Below are 25,174 nucleotides of genomic sequence, written 5' to 3' on the forward strand. Positions count from 1 at the left end.
TATTTTTTTTATATTAACTCAACCTAAAGTGGCTAACGTAAAACATATTAGTGATATTCCGGGAATATACGCGAATGTATACGCTTGTTTACATGTCAAAACAAAGAATATCCCGCCTTTGGCCCATTCTGATTGGCTAAGGTTGAAATCCTCCAACTACAATTGGTTGAACGAACTTTCAATCATGACTTGATCGAGTTAGCTGTACCGGTGTGCAAAACTGTCGCGGGTTCATGTCTACTGTCGAGGTCAAGGGGAGAGAAGCATGGCAGCGCTGTTAAGAGTGTCTGGAAATATTTTATTAAGGTGGAATAAACATGTCAACTCCACCTTAGGTAATGTATCGTTTTTTTCTGCCTTAATATTTCCGTGTGTTCGGACCAAATAATGCTGCCTATCGTGACTTCATCACTATTTCCCCAAATGCTAGCTGGGTTAGCACATTGACGTCATAATTCTATTGTTGACCACCTGCTCTGAGAATTCATCGTGCAATAATTGCAACCTTACATTCGCCATTAAATGGTAATATGTATGTGAAATGCAATGCATTAATGCTGCTCTTATTTCGTGGGTTCTCTGTTTGATGTAATTTTCAATCTATCATTTGTCAAATCTAATCAAGCGTCCAATGCATTTCCTTACGTCCACGTGGTGGACAAATACCATGCAAGAGGTTCTAAAAACATATTTTTAAATGGATAAACGCCCCCCAACATCTATTTTTTACACTGTTGCAATAACTAAAACTATATTTGAAGATCACCTGACAGTACTTCCTTAAAATGTACCATTAATTGACTTTTTAAGTCGATATCAGACCAGGGAAAGGACCAGAACTTGGCCCAATTTGTTATTTCAAACACTCCACTGGCATTGGACCACCATTAAGCCGCGTTGCCTCGTCAACACGACTGTGACGAACTTGGCTTCCTACGGTTTGGCAGATTTAAGATAGACTTATTATTTGTACTTAATTGTAAAGCCTTTTGTTGTCTTGTTGGTATACTGCCACTGTTTAGTATTGTTACCCTGCCAGGACTTTGGTTGAGCCTGAACTGTTTAATAGCCTGACCGCAATTCGCAAAAGCTGGCAGTAAGTGACCTGCACGTCATTGAAAAATGTTTTTGATGACATTTAATCTGATTCTCATTACATTCCCCATGTTGTGTTTTATTCAGGGTTGCAAATCTTGTAAAAGACAATGAGACTTGCCTTGTCACGGCAGCTAGCTAGTGTACCGGAATGCATTCGTTTGAATTTCCATTCTTCCTCGACCGCCCCATTCAGTGTCCATGCGGTCAATGGCCTCCAAAACGCCAGTTGGATTTATTGGCTTGGGAAACATGGGGAGCCCCATGGCGAAGAATCTGCTGAAAAACGGCTACCCCATTATCGCTACAGACGTTTTTCCTGAGTCCTGCAAGGAGCTGCGGGATCTCGGTGCCCAGGTGACAATTGATTGCTCCGTCAATTTATTTTATTTTATTCCCCCCCCCGAGCAATGAGAGGATGTGTGTGTTTGGCGACGCATTATTTTTTTTCTAGGTTGTGGACTCCCCTGCAGAAGTGGCTGAGAAAGCAGATCGCATTTTCACAATGCTTCCTTCCAGTCCAAATGTCATCGAAGTTTACACAGGCCCCAGCGGCATCCTTAAGTATGCTTTCAAAAATTATTCATGTCATGTATGAAAAATGTCGCATGAATATAGAGCTGAAACTCTGTCATTAGGAAAGTAAAAAAGGGGACACTGTTGATTGACTCGTCCACCATCGACCCTGACGTCTCGAAAGAGATGGCGTTAGCCGCCGAGAAGATGGGTGCCGTGTTCATGGATGCGCCGGTGTCAGGAGGTAAAACATTTTGCATTTTTCAGCCCCACAACAGCAAAAGCTTCCCAGTATGAGCAAAGGCGGCCTGTGTGCAAAACTCGGATGGATGGACGGACGGACGGATGGATAAACAACTAAAACTCATCATGATATCATCAGTGGTGTTTATAAAGCTGACTAAAATCTGCTAAATTGGGGACGGATGTCTCCTAGATGAGATCTATTTCAGTGTAATCTAACGTATTTGCAGGATTTGATTTTCCGAGCCATGACTACTTTGGTTTTAGTTCTCGTCGAGCAAAACGCTCCGATGTTAAACATCCACGAATGAAAGTCAAGAAGAATCCAATTGCAGCCACCGCAGCGCTAATCCTTTGACCCGCCCCATTGCCAAGTTCCTGACCCGTCTTGCACTCTTTGTCAATTTAAAGCGTGGGACCTTTCCAGTTCATACCACAACATGGCTTGTAATGACCGAGCCAGTCAGGTGCCATCTCGCCATTTTATTGCTGCGTTTGGCCATGAGCTCCTCGAGGCAAGATTGAGCTTTTAAGTCCTCATTATGTCCACGCTGTCTGCTGGTGACGGCTGCTTGACAGAGCACAGGATCGCCAGTCGCTCTTAATGGGGCCGAGACGTGCTGGAGAAGTCCCGCCTCGGAGTTTTTTTTTTCATGTTGATGGAGCAGGAATGGCGGCTCTCCCATCTTAGTGCCTTTCATGTGGGATAAAGAGTCGTAAAGAGGAGAAAAAAAGCTTCCCTCGGACCGAATAGAGGAGAGTCGGACGATAAGACAAAAGACAGCGAGACACTTAATCTGTCCGTCCGTCACATCATCTCATCAGACTCGCATAAGAAATTTGAGTTTCGGTGTGCATATTTAAAGCAAAACTCGCCGTCCTCCCGCATACTATTTGTGACAGTAGCTGACTTTGGATTGCACAACGCGGAAGGAATGAATCACGACACACTCGGTTGCCCCTTCCAAACACAGACAAAGCTGTGCCTTTGGCATGTTTACCAGCTGGCGTCTGCAGGAGCCAGCGAGCGGAGATCGCAGCCTTTCAGCCAGATACTCCCCTTTAACACACACGCTGTTTACACACGACAGACAGTGAACAGTTAGCGCGTGCACTCCTCCGCGGAGGTTTTCCTTGTCTCCTAAATACGGTGATACCTCGGCTTACGAACCCCTTTGCTTACAAACTTTTCGGTTCACAAATGTTACATTTATGAAAATGTTACCTTGGCATACAAACTATTTTTCGGGATACACACAGAGAGAGAGTGTGAGAAAATGGATCGAAAACAGTGACATTTGGACTCGTTTCAACTTTGATAGTTCAACGGCAGAGTGTAGACTGCAAGGTTAAAATATCCCATCAATCAGGCTCCACAAATAATCCGCACAAGCCATCTGTACACTGGGTGCAAAAAGCTATCAACCCAGCTAAACAGAACACAATTGATGAGGAACAAGGTAAAATGATGGCAGAGAAAGCACCTCCAAGGGATCATTCCTCAAAATGGTGAAAGAAGAAGGTTACGTTTCTCTTCAAGTGTTTCATGCTGATGAAAGCGGCCACTCCATTCCGTCAACGACCATCACAATGGTAAATAAAATGACTTTATTATACAGTACAGTTTATTTCTTTAATTATAATACCATAGCACATTTATTCTACATAAAATAAGGTATATTTTGTGTAGTTTTAAGGCTTAGAAAATTAGAAAATGATGTTTTATGGGGACCCGCGAATGAATTATTCTCATTTTAATGGTTTCCTATGGGAAATTCATTTTTGGGATACACACTTTTCACTTTACGTCTCTATCTGTCAACCAATTAAGTTTGTAAGCCAAGGTATCGCTGTACTCTGCTCCAACCAGGAGATGGCACCCTACTCGAATAGGGTCTTCACAGAGGCTTGTGAAAAATAAGAGGCTGGCTCTCTGACTACACCCTGACTTGGCACAGGAAGCAGAGCGGCGCTCATGATGATTCGTTAATCCCTTTGCAAGGCTCTTTCAAGGATGTCCGGAGATTTTTCATGCTTTTTGTGGAGTTGTTTTTAAAAACGCTGCCATTGTTCAGTCTGAGAATCATCAAAAAATGTTTTCTGTGAAATCATTTCAAATGTTTGCGATATGTCTACTCCATTAGCGGTCCGTGCATGTCACTCCTAGGCCTTCAGTAGTGCTACGTCTGAATCAATCCACAGCTGCGACTGGAAATGAAAAGCGTGGTGAGATTTACGAGACGGTGTCGTTAATTTTGTAACTGTACTGGATGTTTATGTCGTCCTATAACTCAATATTGTGTGGTTCCTGCAATTGGAGTGAAAATGACAAAAACCCTGGCACTGGAGTGGGCACATTTTTTGCACATCGCCTGGCAGTGAATGAGTTAAAAAAAAAAAAAAACAGTAAAATGGACGCCAGACCACATTGTCAGACAGGATGTCGTGAATGTGGCCCGTGTGCTATACAAATACTAAATCGCGCTAACAACGCTATAAATGTCGGAGATATGGAGATTTGGCTCAATTGCGCTTAGCGACCATGAGGAAAATGTATTTTTTTATGATATATTTTAATAGGATGGGAAAAAAATCTCACCGAATATTAGGAAGTCTAGTTTAGCAGACTCGGAGGACTTTGTGGTCTTTATTTCGCTGATGTCATCTTGCCCTTCTTGACACTGGGCCAAAATGGGGGTGGGGGGCCCCATTTTACACGCGCCCCTGAACACAACATCTCTCTTCTTATTGGACGATGGCGATTGTTCATGTGACCCGTTTGACATTTGTCCCTATGGGCCAGCAGGACATCGATCCGAATGAAGATTCCATTTTCTTTTTATATCCCATGCTTATTATTTACAATACATACTGATTTATATAGCATTTTCGATGCGGTTACAATGAAAGAAGATGAACTCATTGACTGCGAGACGCTGTGCAAAAATGTGTCCACTCCAGTGCCAGGGTTTTTGTCATTATTCTCAAATTCCAGGAGCAACAGAAAATATTGCGTTTTAGGACTACATACACATTCAACGCACCATTAGAAACTTTAGACACTCTTCCGTCATCAGAAATAAATAGTTAAATGCTAAATTATATGGCTCTGGAATTATTTGAGTTTGAAATTGGGGCGGATGTACAAAAGGCAAATGCTGTCCTTGTGCTTGCGGAAGGGAAAAACATTGCCAGAGGTCTGACCAGCGCTTTATGCCAGAAAAACCAAAACCCGAGCAAATTCGGGAATGGCGCTCTACGTCATATTTTCAATTCCCGAATAATGACAGGAACGGCAGTGAAGCATAGAAAGTAACGAGATCACTCGGTCCAGGAAAATGGGATGAATGACAAGACGAGTCTCGGAGCTGGTAGGCCGGATCCTGGAGGTTGAGTAGGAAGGAGAGGGCGTTGCACTCGCAGTCTGTCATTTTGATGGCTAACCAGGACTAGCGAGACAGCGGCCCAAAGGCTAGATTAGCATAACAAGCCATCTATTGACGCGGCTGGACGCGTGGGGTGGGGGGGGGGGTGTCATGGTAGGAAAGAAAGTCAGCGTTGGATGGGTGGGAAGCATGGGGGGCGGTGACCTCCAGATGGAGGTAGACCCAGCAGCTGTGGACCGATCTCATCTGTTGTGTATCTGTGTTGTGTGTGTGCGCACACATACACACAAAGAGTCAGCTGGTAAATGTGAACTCACTCTGTCCGTCAAAGCAAACTCAAATGTCACTCACTGACATAAGAATTAGCATGATGTTCTTTTGAAGGACACTTGCGATAACAGTCGGCGTCCATTTTGCGCAGAATAATGATGTAGCGTTATTAGCTCTCGTCTCATCGGGAAAGCAAAAGGATTGATTGGCGATCTCTCCTTCCCCACTCCATTCTTCTGTCACGTAGCATCGAGCGGGCTCACCCCGACGGAATTGAACGCTTACTGATGGTGATGATGGCGTCGATGATTAAAGTTGGTCTTGTGCTCAATATAGACGGCGTCCATTTTGTGTAGCTTTAAAATACAAAGTGACTGTTTCATCTGGAGGATTTGCTTCGGCCATGTGATAAAACGTTTCTTTCAAACGCAACAGTGCTGTCATAGCCAAATGGGCAGATAACACTTTTTTTTTCTCCCTTCAACGAATTGCTTGATATCCGCGCATGGCTTTTATGGCGCCTTCCTTGTTTTTAAGAAAGAAATGTTCCCTTGGGTGTAATTATGGTGGTGGACCACACGAGGCTGTGTTGTTGGCCTCTAAACATGCTAACCCCCCACCCCCCGCTGTCTTAAACTGCAGGCTATCAACTCCCTGGAAAAAAAGCCAAACTTAGCTGGGAAAACTTGCTAGCAAACAATCCTGCGCTTGTTTACAGGCGAGTGGACTTGAAAAGTCAAGAAATGTGTTGTGCCCTGGTAGCTCGGAATCCGTGACGCCCAACGCTCAGATGATTGCCTGTCTAGCTATCTTGATATCCGGCTATCTAGCTATCTCGCTATCTGGCAATCTAGTTATCTAGCCATCTAGCTGGCTAGCTATCTATTTAGATGGAGAGCTAGGTACCTAGCTATCTACCGATTTGTCTAGCTGGATATCTAGCCTGCTATCCAGCTTTCTACCAAGCTGTCTAGCTAGCTAGCTATTTAGATGGCGAGTTACTGTATTTAGATGGCTAGCTTGCTACCTAGCTATCTACCTGGCTATCTAGCTGGCTAGCTATCTATCAAAAAATGAAATCAGCTGTTGCTTTGCGTCCGCAAGTTTCGCCCCTCCGACGTTAATGTTTAATGACGTGCTGCGAAGCATCTGCCCTAATAACGTTGGATTGCCTGCTCGTTAACTTTTGCCGCAGGAGAAGCTTAGACGGAGGCGTCGTTAGCTAACGTTAGCTTACTCGCTATCTATCTATCAATCCAGCGGTCCTGCTCGCTTTCGCGCACCAAATCCATTCTTGCATCATCATCACAACTTTCTGTCTTTTTCGCCCTCCTCACCCCCCGCGTGCACACTCCCCCGCCCTAGGGGGCGCCGTGTGCTTATGCAGCGCTAACGATCCACGAGTGTCACTCCCTTCTGGGATGGATGAGCCGCTGCATGCGGGCTCTCGGGAAGCCTCATTAGGATTCCTCTTGAATCCGTCCGTCTCGGACACCAGCGTCCCGAGAACGACGACGTCGCTCCGTACTAAAGCGTAGCTGCATCATTAGCGAATGAGTTAAACAAGAAGTTGGAATGAAAAATAAAGAAATAAAAATATCTTTTGTTTATCTGGTTGCGTTTGCTCTAGTCGCCGCCCGCGCTGAAAATGTGATTTCCGCTGTTTTGCTAGTGCTAATCCTTGTTTAATTATTAACGCCGCCATTATTAGGTGTTCAGTATTAAGAGGCTTTCCTTCTGCTTTCACGACGCCCTAAAGACATTTTGAAAGTCTTCCACTCCTTTGCGCCATCTTGTGCATTTTCCGGGCGCTACATTGGAGTCCAGACGGCTCGAATTGATTCGGAAGGACTTCTTGAATCGATTGCAAACATGTATGCTTTCCTCTTCAGAACTATTTGAATCATATTCATAACTGGATGAATAACAAGAAAGCATCTTCACTGAATCTGAACTCTCTCAAGCCATTGTTTTGATTCTGGGGCAAGGCAGTTTGTGAAGGAGTATCCTGATGTGACGTCACGAACAAAGGGGCGGGACTTTATGAATCTGCCCACTTCCGAGCTCATTTTGTGGCAGTTTTGGGACATTAGAAGTCCTTTTTATTGGTGTTTTGCATTTGACGAAGAATATCAGCCTGCATGTTTTGCTTATTTTAGAGGCTAAAAAACGTTTTTCTGATGTCAGTTAGGAAACAAAAAAGTGATGTCGGTTGTCCTTTAATGGGCAATGCTAGCCTGACCTGCTCTGAAAAGAATGTATTTTTCACATGAAGGACTCTGTGGAGATGGCAGAGGGGGTGACGGTAGGGGAGGGGGGTTGCCTCCCACAACATGGCACGCTCCTTAAGCCATCAGGCATGGGGAGGGATGCCTAATTGAACATGATAAAGTGTAAAGTTAATTACCCCTCACGCATGTCACTGATCGCCCCAAGAGGAGGCGGCGCTTTTGGAGCCTCAGGCACAGCTGCTGTTTTGTGTTTTGTGCGCCCGTTTGGAGAAGGGAAGGGGTGACGGGACAAAAGGCAAGAGCTCCCCGAGGGCTGTGCCGAGCATGATTGCCACAATCGCCTTTTAAAGATGCACCATCGGGAGATGGTGCGCCGTCACTTAACACGCCGCTTCAAAACACAGCCACCTTTTGATTTCCTGTGCGATTGATTTGTCTTTATTCGGATTTGGGGTGGAAGTGGGAGAAAGAAGAACTCCCGTACTTTCCGGTGTATAAGGCGCATCTAAAAGCCTTGATTTTCTTCAAAAGGTGACCCTGCGCCTGATACGCCGGTCGGTGCGCCTTATACGTGAAGTCATATGGAACCACAACAGGTTTCGCCACTACTGTCAGCAGTCACCGACTCCCTTGTAGAAGAAGCCGTGCGTAACCCAAATAGCGCCTTATAATAATACGTTTCATTTATAAGTGCCTTTCAAAACTCTCAAGGTCACTTTACAGTCACAGGAGCAGTTTTTTTCTCTGGGTGAGCAGTAGCAGCTAAACCTGGAATAACTCAAATAGATAGAAAGCTAGCTTATTACTATCAAGCCAGATAGCTAATAGCTAGCTAGCCATATGGCGGGCCCGATTTGGCCCCCGGGCCTTGACTTTGACACCTGTGATGTCAAGCATTAGCCAACTAGCTGAATAAGAAGAGCTAGCTAGCTAGCAAGCTAGTTTGATAGATGTGTATGGAATTCCACAAGATTGATTTTCTTTCGCAGGCCGAATAAAATGAGACGGTGGGCCCGATTTGGGCCCCTGGGCCTTTAATTTGACACCTGTAATGTAATGTGGGTGTGGCTTATATTTGGAAAACTTCTATCTCTTTATATATTAGGAAAGTTTTTTTTTCATTCGTTGAAGGTGCGCCTTATATATGAAAAAGGTTTGATAATACACCATTCAATGGAAGTGTGCCTTCTACTTTGGTGCACCTTATATATTGAAAAATACTCCATTCATTGGGGATGCACCTTATACTCCGGTGCGCGAACCGGTACCGGGGGTTGGGCACCTCTGATGTACAGTGACCGTCTCCCCTCCTGTGCCGCGGTGTGTTTAGGTGTCGGCGCCGCCTGCACGGCCAAGCTGACATTCATGGTGGGCGGAGCTAAGGAGGAATACAACGCGGCACAGGAGCTGCTCACCTGCATGGGGGCTAACGTCATCTACTGCGGACAAGTTGGCACCGGACAGGTTCAAAAAACGCACAAAATGTCGGTGGTGTGCAATGGCTGACATTTTTCTCTTCTCCTTTTTGGACGTCCTTTGCAGGCCGCAAAACTGTGCAATAACATGCTGCTGGCCATCGGGATGATTGGAACGGCAGAGACCATGAACCTCGGCATCAGGTCAGCTCCTTCGGAGAGAAACCGCCGTCGTGGTGTCGGATTGCTTCTGTCCCGATTTTCACAAGTCATTTTAAAAAATGGCCGACTTCCATCACATCTTTCAATCGTCCGCGGCAACACGTTGGCGTGGACCGCCTGCGACCGCCCCCCGTGTCCATGACAATCTTATTAAAGCGTGACCGCGGGTGAAGAACACCTCCACCCGCCCAGGCTAGCTAACAACCGTCGCCGAAATTAATTGATTGATCGTGAACGGAGGACTCCAGCTCGCCGGTAACAAACGTCGTCACCTTTTTCAGCCGCTGACCCTGAACGGAGGGAAGGGCCGCCATGCATGGCGGTTCAATTTTATGGGGGGGGTAAGTGGATAGGGGGATGGTGGTGATGTCAAACATATGTCCCGTGGAGTCCCCGAATAGGGGACGTGTCAGCGCAGGAGGTGCGGAAAGTGGGGGTGGATTGGGGGGGGGGGGGGGGTCGAACCTTCAAATGCCATCTCAAAAGCCGCCTATTTAAAATGGCATTTATCTCTTGTTTCTATTCAAAATTGTATTTTATTTATTGTATTCTATTTGTGATTGATTTGATTTATGATAGTAGCTATGCTTATCTGTGGCTTTTTATTTTCTGGCTCCACTTTGCCACCTCCTCTTTCCCTTTTTTTTCCAAGGATAGACGTGGCGGCAAACATCAATAGTGCATTAGGCGGCGTTACAAAACCTTCAGCCATTAACGCTGAGGAATGGCCGCAACTGGCCGCAAGGTTCAATGGGGGTCATGCGCCGCCACCATTTTTCTCCATGTTTTACTTGCGCCCTACCTCACTTTTTTCCTTGAATGGCTCCGGAGATGCAATGAATGAAATATCCCAAAACAAAATGTCATCAAATGTAATCGATCTTTGCTATCATTTAGTGGTTAAAAAAAAAATGAATGCATACATTTATTTCCGGATTAAGGAATTTCCGTTTGACAGAATTCCTTATGAGAAAAGACATATGGCAGTCTAGCTAGCTATCAAGCTAGCTACCTAGCTATCTATTTGCTAGCTGTCTATATAGCTATCTAGCTGGCTAGGTAGCTATCTATTAGTGAGTGTATCCTGTGACTGTAAAGTGACCTTATGAGTTTTCAAAGGTGCTTATAAATGAAATGTATCATTTGTGTGAGCTAACGATGGATTGATCTCTTGAGTCTAGACTGGGTTTGGACCCCAAACTTCTGGCCAAGATCCTCAACATGTCATCTGGTCGCTGCTGGTCCAGTGACACGTACAATCCTGTTCCCGGTGTTATGGACGGAGTTCCTTCTGCCAACAACTACCAGGGGGGCTTTGGAAGCACTCTCATGGCCAAGGTCAAGTCAAAAAAAAGATATAAATACATTTAAAAAAAAGGCGGCAATTTGTTCAAACGATTTTAGATATCTATCTATATTTTTCTATATATCTAAAGATGGATGGATAGATGTATAAATATTTTTTTTAGACACAAATATAAAGATATACTATACTGTATATAGATACTATATAGATTTATTTATAGATATACTGTATATATAGATGGAGGGACTGATGGATAGATAGACTGATAGATATATTTTTATATATCCTTATTTATATGTAGATATGTATAGATAGCTTTAATTTAAATGTGTATTATATTTGTTTTGAGTCTCCATTTTGGGTTCCACATTACTAAATGATCCATTTTGCGAGGAATCAAATGCTAGTGGGATTGTTGTTGCACCCTTGGTCCTACCTTCTCTCCATTCTGCTTCATGACAAATTTACTATCTTCATTTTATTTTGTATTTTTTTACTACTTAACTCATTGGTGTATATAGCGTGAGCACACGGTTATGGCGTGTGCGCATGGATGAGCCCCGCCGACTTCAATCACGGTCGCCAGCTGACACGTTTGGGGCTTTAACATGTCTGCTGGCTTTGCTTCTATTTGATGCTCCATAAATAAAATAAGCTTTTTTGTGTAGTCCAATTGTCAATCTGCCAAATCCAAAACGTGGAGGATGAAACCTATGCGCTTAGCACTTTATTCCAGCTTCTGCTGTTGTTAAAGCGCAATATCAACCAATATTGCATTGAATTTTGGACAGCCGCCCTCATTTCAAGCTCACATAAGTCCAGACCCATATCATTTAGTAATTAACTCTTTTTTTTTTCTGGCTCTCTGGCAGGATCTGGGCTTGGCCCAAAACACAGCCACCAACACTAAGACGCCCATTCCTCTGGGTTCTCTCGCCCACCAGATCTACAGAGTCATGGGGTCCCGCGGCTACGCTAACAAGGACTTCTCATCCGTCTTCCAGTTCCTGCGCGAGGAGGAAGGACAGTAACTAAAAGAAAAGTACAATCTCTTTGTCCCACTCGACTCAGGAGAGACGTCTACCCTCGTCCGGTTCTTCACTTCACGACGTGGAGTTGCAGGAAATGCTAAACCAGGCCTCCAATCGCTTTGGGAAGACCAAAGGCAGCGTTCAGGTTTACGTGTTGTGCTTTTTTTTTTTTTTACTTCGGATGATGGTAGCAATTGTTCGTTTTTTTGTTTAGTACTTCAAAGTTGTAACCGATAGGACCTGCTTTTTCCGATGTTTACTTTTGCACTTTGAGCACGCTGTGCGACGCTCTGGGGGGGCGTTGGATATTGTCCCGATAATTGTCTACATTTTGTATTTGCTCACACTTGGAGCTAAAATGTTCATTAAATAGTCTTCTGTATACTTTTGCTTTTAGGTGCTTTTATCAGTTTCTGATGAGAAAAAAATTAGCGGACACCAGGGCCGACAACTCTGAAAAGTTCATTTATAAGCGCCTTTCAAAACTCTCAAGGTCCCTTAAAGACATCGACTCCGCTTAGGTTCATGAATGAAGATCATTTCAGTGAGGTTAGCACATAACGTATGGTGATGACAGCTAATTATAGCATCAGGTCTCTATTAGACTATATTTGTGGCGCACGGGCAAAATACTCGCTTCCATCTCATTGATGGCGTCCAATCAAAAAGGCGCGTGGCCGCCTTAAGCCCAGCTTGGGGATTTATTGTCTGCGATGGGCTCATCCCGTTCCGTTTAAAGTTCTCTTCAATTGGACTGAGACGCCATGCTGGTCTGGCGCTAATTGAACAAGAGATGGAACAAGGGAGGGCTAGTAAGGGGTCGGGACGGGGGGGGGCATTCAAAGACCTCATTGATTAGGCGCTGAGCGTTGCCATGTTTCTTTGGTTGACGCTTACAAGCATTCAAGCAACATAAACGTGGATAATTGGTTCGTTTAGAGCCGGGGGTGATTGGACGCACGCCATCATATTGTTGCCGTGTGAGGAATAGAAGGCGAGGGGGATTAAATGCTGATTAAAATCTGACAGGCGTGTGCGTGGATCGATGTCTCCTGTTATCCCGATCTCGAGCTATGATGGAATGCTAAAACCGTCCTCTGAGGACTTGAACCGCCGTGGAGAGCCAAGAAGGTGCGCTGGTGACGGTGACAAATGACTCCTTGGCAATCGGGGGGTGGGGGAGGGGCTTATGCGGGGGTGGGGGATCCGGCTGGCTGCCTCTAGTGATGCAAGCTTATTACGCTGTTTGAATACAAGTCGACAGGAGACGTAGCATGCTAGCTAACTCGCCCGGTAGCCGCCAACTGATTTTGGTGCTCGCCCGCTTTCATGGCGCTCCTTCCACCAGCCACCTTTGATTCCGACGCGTCAATCATCCCTTTCTGCTCGCGCCATAATTGCAATCGACACGGCGATGATGGAAGCGAATAAAACTCCCCGCTGACAAGCCCCGCGTGTGAGTCATGGCGACGCATTAAAACTTGGATCTGTCTTTGACTCTGCCACGTTTTATGCTGCCTTTTTCTCCATCAATCCCCTCCCTTGTCCCCTTTTCCCCCCCCATCTACCTTATTTTATTTTATGCTAGCGGCGTGGCGGGCACTAGGACCACGTATCTCACCCAGCAGGTGTACAGCAAGGGCCGTGTTTACACTGGATCACGTCGAGGTCACCAGTGTAGCAGTTGAGGAAGGAGAACGCACGACTGGCTGAGGACGTCTTTATTCCAACTGCTAACAAGTGGATCTGACTTGAAGAAGGGAAAATGCACTGAAATATTCTTATCATAAACACGCCCCTTGCTGTCCACCTGCTGGGTGAGCTACGTGGTCCTAGTGCCCGCCACAGCGGCTGACTTTTGAAGCAACGGGGGATCAGGAAAGCAATGTGATGACTCCTGTGTGCGTCCGGCTACTAAACTAAATGAGTGGCTAGCTTAATTTGAGCTAAGCGGCCATTGCCACGCTGCAGGGAGTGAAATCAATGATGTCCTCTGACTTTCTGGAGTTTTGCATTCGCTCCTGACCGTACTAACCACTGCCTAAACAAGTCTTTACCCAATGTAAACTCACCCAGGCCAGTGACTCACCCGCCATTTTAGACGCGGTTCGGCGTCCTCATAAAGGCGGCGTGCGGAGAGCGGTGTTTACAGATACGCCGCAGCGGCTCACCTCTGATCCGCCTTCGGGATAGAAAAGAAAAGGAGACGTGGGAGCCGGGCGGCTCACAGACGCCAGCGGTTGCATGATTGCAGGACAAACTCATAAAAGTTCCATTAACCCTGGAGATGTTAAAGAGGCCCCGTTTTCATCCAGCGGACAGCCGTCACAAACAAAGCGTCAGCATCAAGTGGATCCTGCTTGCTTTTCCTCCACGGGCGCTCTCGTTTTTCCACCTCGTCTCAATGTTATTTCCATCGGCGCATTTATGGATGATTTGTGTGGCGGGCCAATGATTTCATTGCTAGGCCTTCAGTAGTGCTATGTCTGAATCAATCCAGATTGAAAAAAGTCCAAGTCCACTAGAGGCTAGCATTAGCTAGGAAATAACTGACCGACCTTTTGTTAATCATGTCCATTTTTTCTTGAAAAGTCCAACTTGAAAATGAGTAAATAAGTAAATCTTCCGCTAAATCCATATCTTCTCCTCCTTCAGCCAGCCATTATGGGTTGACAAAATCGCCATTAAATCGACGCAATATATTTGCTTATGCAGCTCGCGACCGATACAGTATGCTAGCTCTGGCCAGTATGCTCTTATCAATAGCGGCTAGTGATACTATGATTGGCTAATAACTAGCCAATCACGTGACTCGTCAATCATAGTTTGCCCAGCGCCTTCAAGAAGGCCACCATTTTTCGCCATTGCTTCTTTATGTAAGACCATTTTAGTCTTTTTAGTCTTGTCCCCCCCAAAAGAGCAAAACGAGCTGTGTAAACAGAATCGTGTCCCGACATCGTTGGGCGCCAAACGCGCACACACTTGACCCCACCTCTACCTCGTCAGTCCTCTCGGTTTTATAGTTTTAGGGAGGTCTGCTCCTGGCCAAAGAGTGTGAGTGGGCTTTTATGTCATCCATTAGGCCACTAAGCACAGGCTCTTAGCTCCTCTTCTGATACCCTCGCTATCTGGTACCGCTATCTCCCCTGCTCCGTTTCCCATGGTGTAACCTTACCTCCCTAATTGAACGGGCTTAGCTCCAATACACCCTGAACTTTTCCGATGCTACATTACAGGAGTACATCAACCTAAACTTACATGTCAGAGATTTCTGCAGATCTTTCACGATTGTTTATTGCCTCTCCGAGGCCTGCCGGGCTAGTTTTGTTCTTGCATCGGTTTTAGAGGGATGTCCGGTTCTTGGTGTGTGTCATTTTCGATCCACTTGATGATGACTCTTCACACTGCATTTTTTTCTTAAACAATAAGATCCATCTAGCCTGGTCTGAGCGCTCAGCAGACCTTGGCTTTTGTTGTAAAAAGTGATGAGAACACTGTGAGGAGACACCTAGAACAGCTGAACTTTACTTTTTGAGTCTGAATGATAGTAACTGTGGTACCTATACTATGTACGCCCCTTTGTCTCTAAAACAGACTCGGCACTGAAGTTTTTCGGTCTTCCTTCAGACGATCCTATCAACCACAAATGTTGGTCAGCAGCATCCAGAGGTCAAGAGGACAACTCGGCACTTTACGGTGCCAATGGGATATGGTATTTGACGGGGAGGAGGGGGGAATTCATTTGCCAGGAATGGAACCAGGGGGCTTGCAGTGACGGTCGCAGGACGGGGGCCTTAATGAGGACACATCACTGCGGCGGTGAGCCACCGTGTGAACCGAGCATACTACGTGCACCAAAGCGTGGATGCAATCGTGCCACGAAACACTCTGTAAACCAAAACCTCCAGTAGTAGTAACCTCAGTTGAGTAAAATAGCTCCATTTTTAAAACTGTGGAACCCAAAATAATCTGACCACCTCCTTGGGTCACTTTCACCCAATTTGAGGTTGTTTTGGATCCTAATACCACAATTTATTGGGATTGACAGTATGTATTTTGTGTCGACCTAGAGCCCAAGTATGGTTGACCCTTGGAACCATGTCACATGACCATATTGCGCTCGTGTCTCAAAAGCTAGCTCCTTCCTGTCATTAACACTTACACAAAAGCATGTCCAGCGAGACTCTGGGAAGCGGGTCCTTTTTGGACCCGTGTTGGGTGGGGGGTCGGGGCTGCTTGAACAACTTCGCTGTGGAAGCCGCCATGGTTGCAGAGCAGTAAACGCAGCCAGCGAGCTGTAAAATAAAATAAAGTGCGGAGAGAATTGGACGCATCCACGCGGCCATTGGCCACCTAGTGGGTTGTAAAATAATAACACGGTGTCGTAAAACAAAGTGCTTATTAAATCATTTTCAAGCAATATCGGCCGATTGGTAGGCATCCTCCGGGAAGCCCCACAAAACAAAACAAAAATGGTCTGATGAGGATAGCAGCTGGACAATCAAAATAAAGTGAAGAGATTAGACCGGCAATGATGAAATCATGGAACTCTCACCATGTTAGAGCTCTAAGATCTCTAGATCTGGGATTAGATCAAGATCTTGTGACAGTATATGATAGTTGTCTATGTTAAGCTGTTTTTAAAGTGCTATATACATCAATATGTATTGTATCGTATTGTATTGTATTTGCGACACTTAGACACCAGAGTCAATCTTAATTGTAACAATGTATCATATCACAGAGGTATGTGGAATTTTGTAATATTAGTGGAGAATGTATTCATCTCTGTCAGGAATTGCACCACTTTTGTATGAATTAGAAAATTAAAAATCATGACATGAGCAGCTGTCATGACAATTGGCGATTTTATCTCAAAATGTTGGATCCAAAATAATAAAAGATCATTACTTATTTGGATGGACAAATCAAACGGAAGCATTATTTAATCTCCAAAGAGTAACGGGGGCAAATCGCCCCCTCCCCACCTTTTCTTGACGTGGTTATACAGCGAGGGAGAATGACGTTATTTAAATGAGCCTATCAGCTGCTCGTGACACTTTAGTTTTTTTGAAGACCAGACAGCGATCAGAAGCTCAAGGACAAACCATTCTTAACAAGTGGGGGTGCATTGATTAAAATTATTCCGTATTTCAATATTATTCCATCTCCAGTTTATTTTCAGTTCGAACAAAAGCATTTTGTGACCTTGAGAGTTTTGAAATTGCGCTTATCAATGAAATGTATTCTTACTCGAACCCGTGTGTTGTTTGTTAGCAATCGCATTCATGTAATGACAGTTCTGTACATTACACCTGTCAAGGGGTGAACACCCCTACCCAAGTGGTCTATTCCAGGTCAATTTGCCGCCATTCCAACTGTTCAAAGGGGCGTGGCTTAATTTGAAACGAAATCTGAACGACCGTTAATTCACGGTACTTTTATTTCAATCGTTTGTTTAATTAATTAAATTATATGAATTTTTGGCTCGCAAATATTGGCGCCTTAAGTTTCTTACACCCGAGGAGTATGTTTTATTCACTCTTTCCTGCTGGATATCAGTCACAGACGTCGAATAAAGGTGAGAGCGCTTTTTACATTATGAAAATGTTTGTTCATGAAGTTGATTCGAATGGCATTGGCTTTGGCTTCAGGTGTGGTTGACAGCTTTGGGGTTTGAAGGATTGGTTGGATTTTGTTGTGAGAGGCCTACGTTGCAAAATGTTTGCTGGAAACTTTTTTTCTCCCTGCGTCGACGGCCTTGTCATATCCGTCGGCGTTTCCAAAATGGCGTCATTTAATTTTTGTCGAATAAGCAGACAGTCGGTGGATGAATAAGCCATAATGTTGATAAAGACGCCGATTTGAATGACTTTGACTCGTCCCTCAAAGACCCCCCCCCCCCCCCCCCACGGGCCTTCTCACCCCCTCGGCTTCCAAATGATTTTGAAAGCCTATTTAAACAGATGAAGGTCTAAATTGACTTGCTTGTATGCGCATTAATCGCCCATTCATCATCATTACGGTGCGATTGGGTCGACCACCACCACCACCACCCCCCCCCCCCCCCAATATCTCTTTGCATTCTACCGGGATGGCCTGTGAATTAGAGGTGTAAATCAATTCAAACAGCAGTTTTTGTGGGCTTCATTTGGGACATCTGCACTGCAACGCCCCTATTCGAATATTTTCTATGCTTGAGTGGAAGCTGGGGGGGGGGGGGGTATGCGCCAATTGGTCCTTTTTTAAGCCTGGTGTAATGTTGAATTTTTGTATTTTTGTATCTGTGTGCTGAAATTCTTGCATTAGGCCCCGCCTATGCGTCCCATTGATTTTACTATGTAAGAAAATGTATATCCTGATACACCTGTCTGAAATATGCTGACTCATTATCTTGTCTTCGTTTTTAATTATTATGTATCCATTTGAATGACCGGCGTTCTTTCTTAAGAAAATAGCCCTTGATAGTTTACATAAATCAGGCCGCGTGCGCGCGTTTTAAACGGCGCATTGTTCCAAACATATGCATTTTAATCAGCGTGGTCACACTTACAAGAACAGCAGTTAATAAGGCCATCAATCAAGATGGAGGTGGGGGGGGGGCATTGCGGATAGGGATGTTGGTTGCACCGCGCACGGGTCCAGAAAAAAACGCGCATCTCGGGGACGGGGATGAGGTGACGTTGTCTTAGATTATGTGGATCTACGGTGTATGTATCTATATGTTTATGGACATTTATGTATATACTGTGTGTGGATGTATATACTGTATGTGTGTATGTATATTTATGTGTGCATATATAACAATACATGTATGTGTTTATACTGTATACTGTATGTGTCTGTATCTGTATATACGGTGTGTGTATATATATATATATATATATATATATATATATATATATATATGGATGAGAGATGCTATGTGGCAATAAAAGTAGATTTTTTTTTGTGCTAATTTGAAACATATTAAATGAAATTCATTGAGCTGCAGCTAAAAATACATGCAATAAGAGTTTGCCTCTTAATGGTGTAATGGAATATATCCTCAAAACTGCAATCGTAAATCCATATTTCGGTCATCATCATCATATTTGTAAAGTTTTATGCAGGGATGCCTAAAATATGGCAGCAATCTTTTGGGGGTATTGAGTGACTTTAAACGGGATTTGAATCGTTTTTTTCCTATTGTTTGTTTTCCGACAATTGCTTCGAGTCAACTGGTGCAATTGAGTAGCAGCTGATTGGTCCCTCGTCGATCTCTTTTCACCTCGTGTCAAACTCTCTCTCTTTCTCTCTATCAAGTGGCTGCGAAGGGGCGGGGGTGGTCGTACAAGGACCTCTTAATGTCCACCGACCCATCACGAGATAAAAGGCCACATACTCATTTTAACATCATCCAACAATAATATGGACAAAAAAAACAACACTGTAAAATAATACGAAAACTCGCCACCTCCACTTTTATGACAGTTTATTGCAAATTAGACGTTGGGGTATAAGCCCATTCTTAAAACAACAACAAAAATTAATTGCAAGAGAAACGCAGTCATATACACAAAAAATAACGAGTGCATCAATTATAATCAAAGAAAAATCCTATTGGTGTGCTGGCTCTTGTTCAAATTGTTGGAGGGAACACCAAATATTTCTTTTTGTCTAATATTTGATTGTCCACTCTCCATCTCGCCTATCCTCTGAAATCCGCCGCTCCCTTGGCGCCTTATTACTTTTCGACCCCCCCCCCCCCTCGTTTCCTTGTGTAATCATTAATTCCGCACTCAAAATTCACCGGCTCCTACTTCAACATCACGGTGTGATTTCGTGTGCACGTGGCTGACATCCGCTGCTAATGAGACGGCTCCGGTGTCCGTTCAACCCCCCCCCCCCCTCCCCATCACCTTCCCACCCCCATTGTTAGAAGTAGCATCATTTTATGGATGTGGAAGACAGCATAACCTAGAATAAAAATAATTAGGACTTGAAAGATTGCATTGGCTAGAATATTCTTGTGTGTGCAGGGGTCGAAATTGTCATCTATTGTATTTGAAATGTGATACCAGTCGTCAAATGATTTGTTCAGCTCTTGTTCCCAATTTGAAGACCGTTGGGTTAAATATAAGATTGGTAAAATGGCGATTTTCGGGTTTTATCTGGTCAGTGGCACCTCCTCCCGCTGGTCCACCGTCACCGACGAAGCTTTGCTCAACACGGAAGGCGTAAACGTGACAAAAGCATCAGTCCTGCTGGGAAAGTCCGAGGCCGGGGTGGGTCTGGGTGAAAGGCCGCCGGATGGAGCCGAGTGACAGGCCAGGCAAGCGCGCGGGCTTCCCCCGGGACCGAGCCCGTGAGCCGGATTCTGGTACAAGGACGGGTGCCGAAAGGCGCACGCTAGTTCCGGCCTCTGGTAGGGGTGGGACAGAAGCCGCAAACTGTCCAAGGAGCGCAGGCCGTTGGGGAAAGGAGTAGCGGGGTTCGGAGCCGAGCCGGCTCCCATCCCCAGGTGCGAGTAGTAGGGTAGCGGCAGGTGGGATGAAAAGGGGTAGGGCAGGTTCCCCGTGGCCGCCGCGTGGCTCATCATGTACGTGTAGAAGGCCGGGTCGGCCGGGTGAGGCCACGTCATTGCCAGACGTTGACGTTTGTCTTTCATTCTGCGGTTCTGGAACCACACCTGCGTGGGGAGTGGAGACGGAACGGCTCAAATATTAACCAACTCGTTTTAACTGCATGGCTTGGACTTGTTTGGATGGTTGTTTTTCAGACGCGAGTGGTTTTATTTGGGTGTGTGTCTTGAAAATGCTTGGATGACGAAGAACGACAAATTGCTCGTGTGTTCTACAGACCTGGCCAATAAAGATGATTCGGGTTATTCTGATTAATAATAACCCCATTGTGGGCCAAAAGAGATCAGCTCCTGACATCCCCACACCCCAAATTACACTGTATTTGTATTTATTTTGTGTTTACAAAAATGGTCACCGGGGCATTTTATTAACCCACAACTGGATTATTTTTAACCCAATACAACTGTCATTTTATGAATTCTATACATTTTCAATATATTGATTTCTAATGAGCCCAGTTCGTCATTTATTGCCGGAAGACTTCAACCATCCATCCGTTTCCCGGACCGCTTCATCCATGCAGCATACCTTAATCGTCGTTTCCGGTAGATCGAGTGCGGCCGCCAGCTCGCACCTCCTCGGCCTGGACACATAATTCTCCCGGTAAAATTCCTTCTCCAGCCGTGCTATCTGCTCCCGGGTGAAGGCTGTGCGGTACCTCCGAATCTGATCCGCAGAGTAGGACAGAGAATTCTGACCTGGGATACTTCTACCTGGGTCAGAACCAGAATCGCTCGGCAGACCGGGCGATTCCCCATTTGGACCTGCGTGGAAAAGAGGCGAGAATGCTCTCAAATGCTAATTGGGATCAATTGAGACGTCATACGCCCTTAGAATAATCTATTGTCTCATTTATATATATAATAGAAGACTTTGTTTTTATCTTTGACCCCACCCATTTCAATTTTGCTGCTGTACATTGCAAATTTCTCGATTATAAGACTATTAAAGGCTATCTGATTCTGATTTAATGTGAACGATATCATAAAATGTTAAAATAAAAATTGGCATCCCTACTTCAGACCCCGCATTTAGATTTATGTTTGCTTATAATTAACACCCCATCATACAAAACGTTAATATTTTAATTAAAAATGTCTCTGGTGTATTTTTTCCGTTATACAGGTGCATATCAAAAAAGGTACCAATAACATCCTGACTATAGCTTTCATTCTTTTTTTTTTTTTTTAGTCTATGTTGTTAATCTGCAGTTGCATTTCTGGCGAAATTTGACATTTTTGCTGATCAAACGTCATTTGCAGCGTACCTTTAACGGGGGTGTAGTCCACACTTTCCGGCGTGCAGCTCACGTCGATATCCTCGTAGAAGTCCGACTCGGTATCCGAGCTGCTGACGTCCTTGTGGGGCCCATCGCCCCGTTTCTCGGCGCACAAACTCCTCCGGGCGATCTCTTCCATCACCGCTTCCGTCAAGCACCCTCTGCGCTTCGGCTTGCCCGGGTTGTCGTCCTCCAAAGCCGGTTTACCGTTGAGCGACTGAACCTCCTTCAGCATGTCCTCTCGGGACTCCATCCAGGCGCGCCGATTCAACCCAGAGATGAGGGTGGCGAAAAAGTTAGGATGTTTTTTGAGGGTGTGGAGGGTGTGATGGCCGATGGCGTGTTGCGGCTGGAGGAGAGGCTTCTCGTCAAAGAGGCTGGATGCAATCCGGTCTGACCCTGAGAGAACACTGTGGAGAAGGAGTTCTGCATGGGAGGGACCGACCGCCGTTAACTCGACCCCAAACCCCCTCTCCCCCCTCGTCTCTCTCTCTCTCTCTCTCTCTCTCTCTCTCTCTCTCTCTCTCTCTCTCTCTCTCTCTCTCTCGAGCCGTCAGTCTGAATAGTCTAGTTTGAGGGTGTCCCGTGACGTCACGTATGGATTGTAGTTTTAAGGGCAATGGTCACTTGAGCTGTGTGGCGTAAAAAAAAATATGAATGGGGTGATGAAACAGTCGTTTGAGTTGGAAGAACTTGGATGTAGTAATAGTCAGTTCAAAAACTACCTACTTGCTATCTTTGTGACTGCTTTATTTCCTGTATGATACGTCCTGTATGATAGTTGTCTATGGATTGTAGCTTAAAGGGCAACGGTGGCGTGAGTTGTGTGGTGTAAAAAAAGCAATGAATGGGGTGATGAAACAGTCATTTGAGTTGGAATAACTTGGATATAATAAGAGTCAGTTCAAAAACTAGCTACTTGCTATCTTTGTGGCTGCTTTATTTCCGCTATATGATAGTTGTCCATGACATAAGCGCTTTGTTACAGATTGAACAGTTGTTAAACCGCGATATAAATCAATTTGTATTGTGTTGTTTTCCTAAAATATCTGGTGTTTTTATTTTGGTAGAATTGTTTTTTGTGCTGCCTGTTTAGATTGAAACTATTTTGCATGACTGTAGTACATCTTTTTTAGCTTTAGTTTATTAACTCATTCATTGCCATGAACACATTTATTCAGGAATTGAAAATATGACGTATAGAGCGCCATTCCTAAATTTGTTTGGGTTTTGGTTTTTCTTGTTTGGGTGCCAATAAAGCACTGGCTATCCTCTGGCAATGTTTTTCCCTTCCACAAGGGGCAGCATTTCACTTTTTTCCATGTTAGCACTTTGTTCAAACTTCAGCTCTTGTTAAAGCGCTATATAAACCGATATGTATGCATTGCATTGCATTTTGGACAGCCACCCTCATTTCAAGCTCATAACTCCAGACCTATATAGATTAGGAATGAACTCTTTTTCTGGTGAAAGAAGAGAATCTAAAGTTTCTTATGCTGCATTGAATGTTTATCTAGTCCTAAAACTTATTCTGTGGGTCCTGGAATTTGAGTGACAATGCCAAAAACCCTGGCACTGAAGTGGACACATTTTTGCACTTTGTCTGGCAGTGAACGAGTTAAGAGTCGAATGATAGTAGCACTTTTGGACACTCTCATACCAGAGACATTTTTCCCATATTAGCTCATTTATAACTATTTATAAATTATGATGTCTCACTATTTTGCAAAACCCACACACAGGTCATCCCTCTCCTGCCCCCACCACCACACTCACACACACACCCACCTTAAGTGGAGTCAAGTAAAGTCCTTAAAGGTCAAGTCTTCGGGTCAGTTTAGATAAGAGAGCCTTTGGCATTGAAGTCTTTAAACGTTAAGTGCAAAGTCGGGAAAGTTGGAAAGAAAATATCCTGCCGCCTTCACATTAGAAGGATGTCATTTTCACCTCTGAGGTCACCCCCCCCCCCCACTCGTTTTCATTTTGCACACATTCACAGGTTGATTTCTAACCCAATGGGCGTGGTTGGGTCTAAAAGTACATTGATATCTCGGTTTACCAACCCCTTGGCTTACGAACTTTTCGGTTTACGAACATTAAATTGATGAAATGAAAATTTTGATTGGTCAAAAACGCAGCAGGGAGGGGAAGTGGTTTAAACATTAAAGAGCCTGGCAGACGACAGACGGATAGAAAACATTGAAATTTGAACTCGTTTCAACTTTGATAGTTCAAAGGCAGAGTGTAGACTGCAAGGTTAAAATATCCCATCAACCAGGCTCCACAAATAACCCGCACAAGCCATCTGTACACTTGATGCAAAAAGCGATCAACCCAGCTAAACACAACACAATTGATGAGGAACTAGGTAAAATTATCACAGAGAAAGCACCTCCAAGGGATCATTCCTCGAGATGGTGAAAGAAGGCTAAGTTCATCAACTCATCAAGTGTTTCATGCTGATGCAATCAAGCCTTCAACGACCATCACAAAGGTCAATAAAACCACTTTATTATACATTACGGTTTTTTTTCTTTAATTATAATACCATAGCACATTTATACATAAAGTATATTTTGTGTCGTTTTAAGGCTTAAAAATTATAAAGTATCAAATTATGTTTTATGGGGACCTGGGAACTCATTATTCTCATTTTAATGGTTTCCTATGGGAAATTAATTTTTGGGATACACATTGTTCTCCTTACACACTCCGTCTGGGAACCAGTTACGTTCGTAAACCAAGGTATCCCTGTACTTGGTGAGGGAAGGTTGAAGCCTCTGCTGTCCTCGTGCGCCCTCGCCTGTCGAACACAAGTAAAAACCACGAGTGTGTGCACTCCCCTCCCCCACACAGCCTCCCTCCGTCCCCCCTCCCTCCCCTCCCCTCCCTCCCTTCCTTGGTTGCCGAGAAGTCTGAGGGAAATTCCTTTAGTTTTTTCTCTCCCTCTCCCCACAAGTCTTTCCTCCGACCAGTAAAAGATGGAGAGAAAAGAAGCACAATCTCCTTTTCTTCGTTAGCCCCCTCGAGCTGTTTGCATTGACAAGAAATCTTGTTTTAACATCAACAATTCGCCTTTGAATATCAGAGAAGAAAGGCAAATGCTTGACACACATTTTCAATCAATAATCATTCTAAAGTACAGATACAATATATATAATACATATTGATTCATATAGCGCTTTAACAACAGCTAAAACTGGAACAAATCACTTAACATGGACAACTATCATAAATAGGAAATAAAGAACTCACAAAGATAGTAGGTAGTAGAAAGAAAAGCAGAAAAAAAGGTGTTATACTTCTAAATTAAATGAAAGATACCCGTATGTATGCCTAATATACTACTGTATATAATACTGTATATTTATAGAGCGAGAAAGAGGTTTTTTTTTCCCAAAATCATGCACGTTGCACTTAAGTGTGTGCGGGTGGAAAATGATTCGATGGAAATGTAATAAAATAAAATCAAAAGTGTTTAAAAATGCAAATATGTTAAAAGGAATACAACTAACGATATATTCAATGTGCACCAATATTGAATCCCCTCGCCCCC

At 44.4% G+C, this 25,174-nt stretch overlaps 2 protein-coding genes across 2 annotated transcripts; one reads left to right on the top strand and one right to left on the bottom strand.

The window, feature by feature from the left end:
* Positions 1-210: 210 nt before the first annotated feature.
* On the top strand, positions 211-12,099 carry LOC148883296 (3-hydroxyisobutyrate dehydrogenase, mitochondrial-like). The gene is made up of 8 exons (XM_089023290.1): positions 211-335; positions 1,292-1,452; positions 1,550-1,659; positions 1,734-1,855; positions 9,072-9,205; positions 9,284-9,360; positions 10,560-10,716; positions 11,557-12,099. Exons 1-8 carry the CDS (start codon positions 266-268, stop codon positions 11,713-11,715), a joined length of 990 nt encoding a protein of 329 aa, XP_088879416.1. The 5' UTR covers positions 211-265; the 3' UTR covers positions 11,716-12,099.
* A 7,603-nt stretch (positions 12,100-19,702) lies between these two features.
* On the bottom strand, positions 19,703-21,999 carry evx1 (even-skipped homeobox 1). Its single transcript, XM_089023545.1, has 3 exons — positions 21,607-21,999; positions 20,868-21,103; positions 19,703-20,386 (listed from the first exon to the last, which is right to left on the bottom strand). Exons 1-3 carry the CDS (start codon positions 21,869-21,871, stop codon positions 19,865-19,867), a joined length of 1,023 nt encoding a protein of 340 aa, XP_088879671.1. The 5' UTR covers positions 21,872-21,999; the 3' UTR covers positions 19,703-19,864.
* Positions 22,000-25,174: the final 3,175 nt, after the last annotated feature.

The sequence above is a fragment of the Hippocampus bargibanti genome, linkage group LG20, assembly GCF_051943395.1.
Source record: "Hippocampus bargibanti isolate YZ-2025 linkage group LG20, ASM5194339v1, whole genome shotgun sequence".
Classification (NCBI taxonomy): domain Eukaryota; kingdom Metazoa; phylum Chordata; class Actinopteri; order Syngnathiformes; family Syngnathidae; genus Hippocampus; species Hippocampus bargibanti.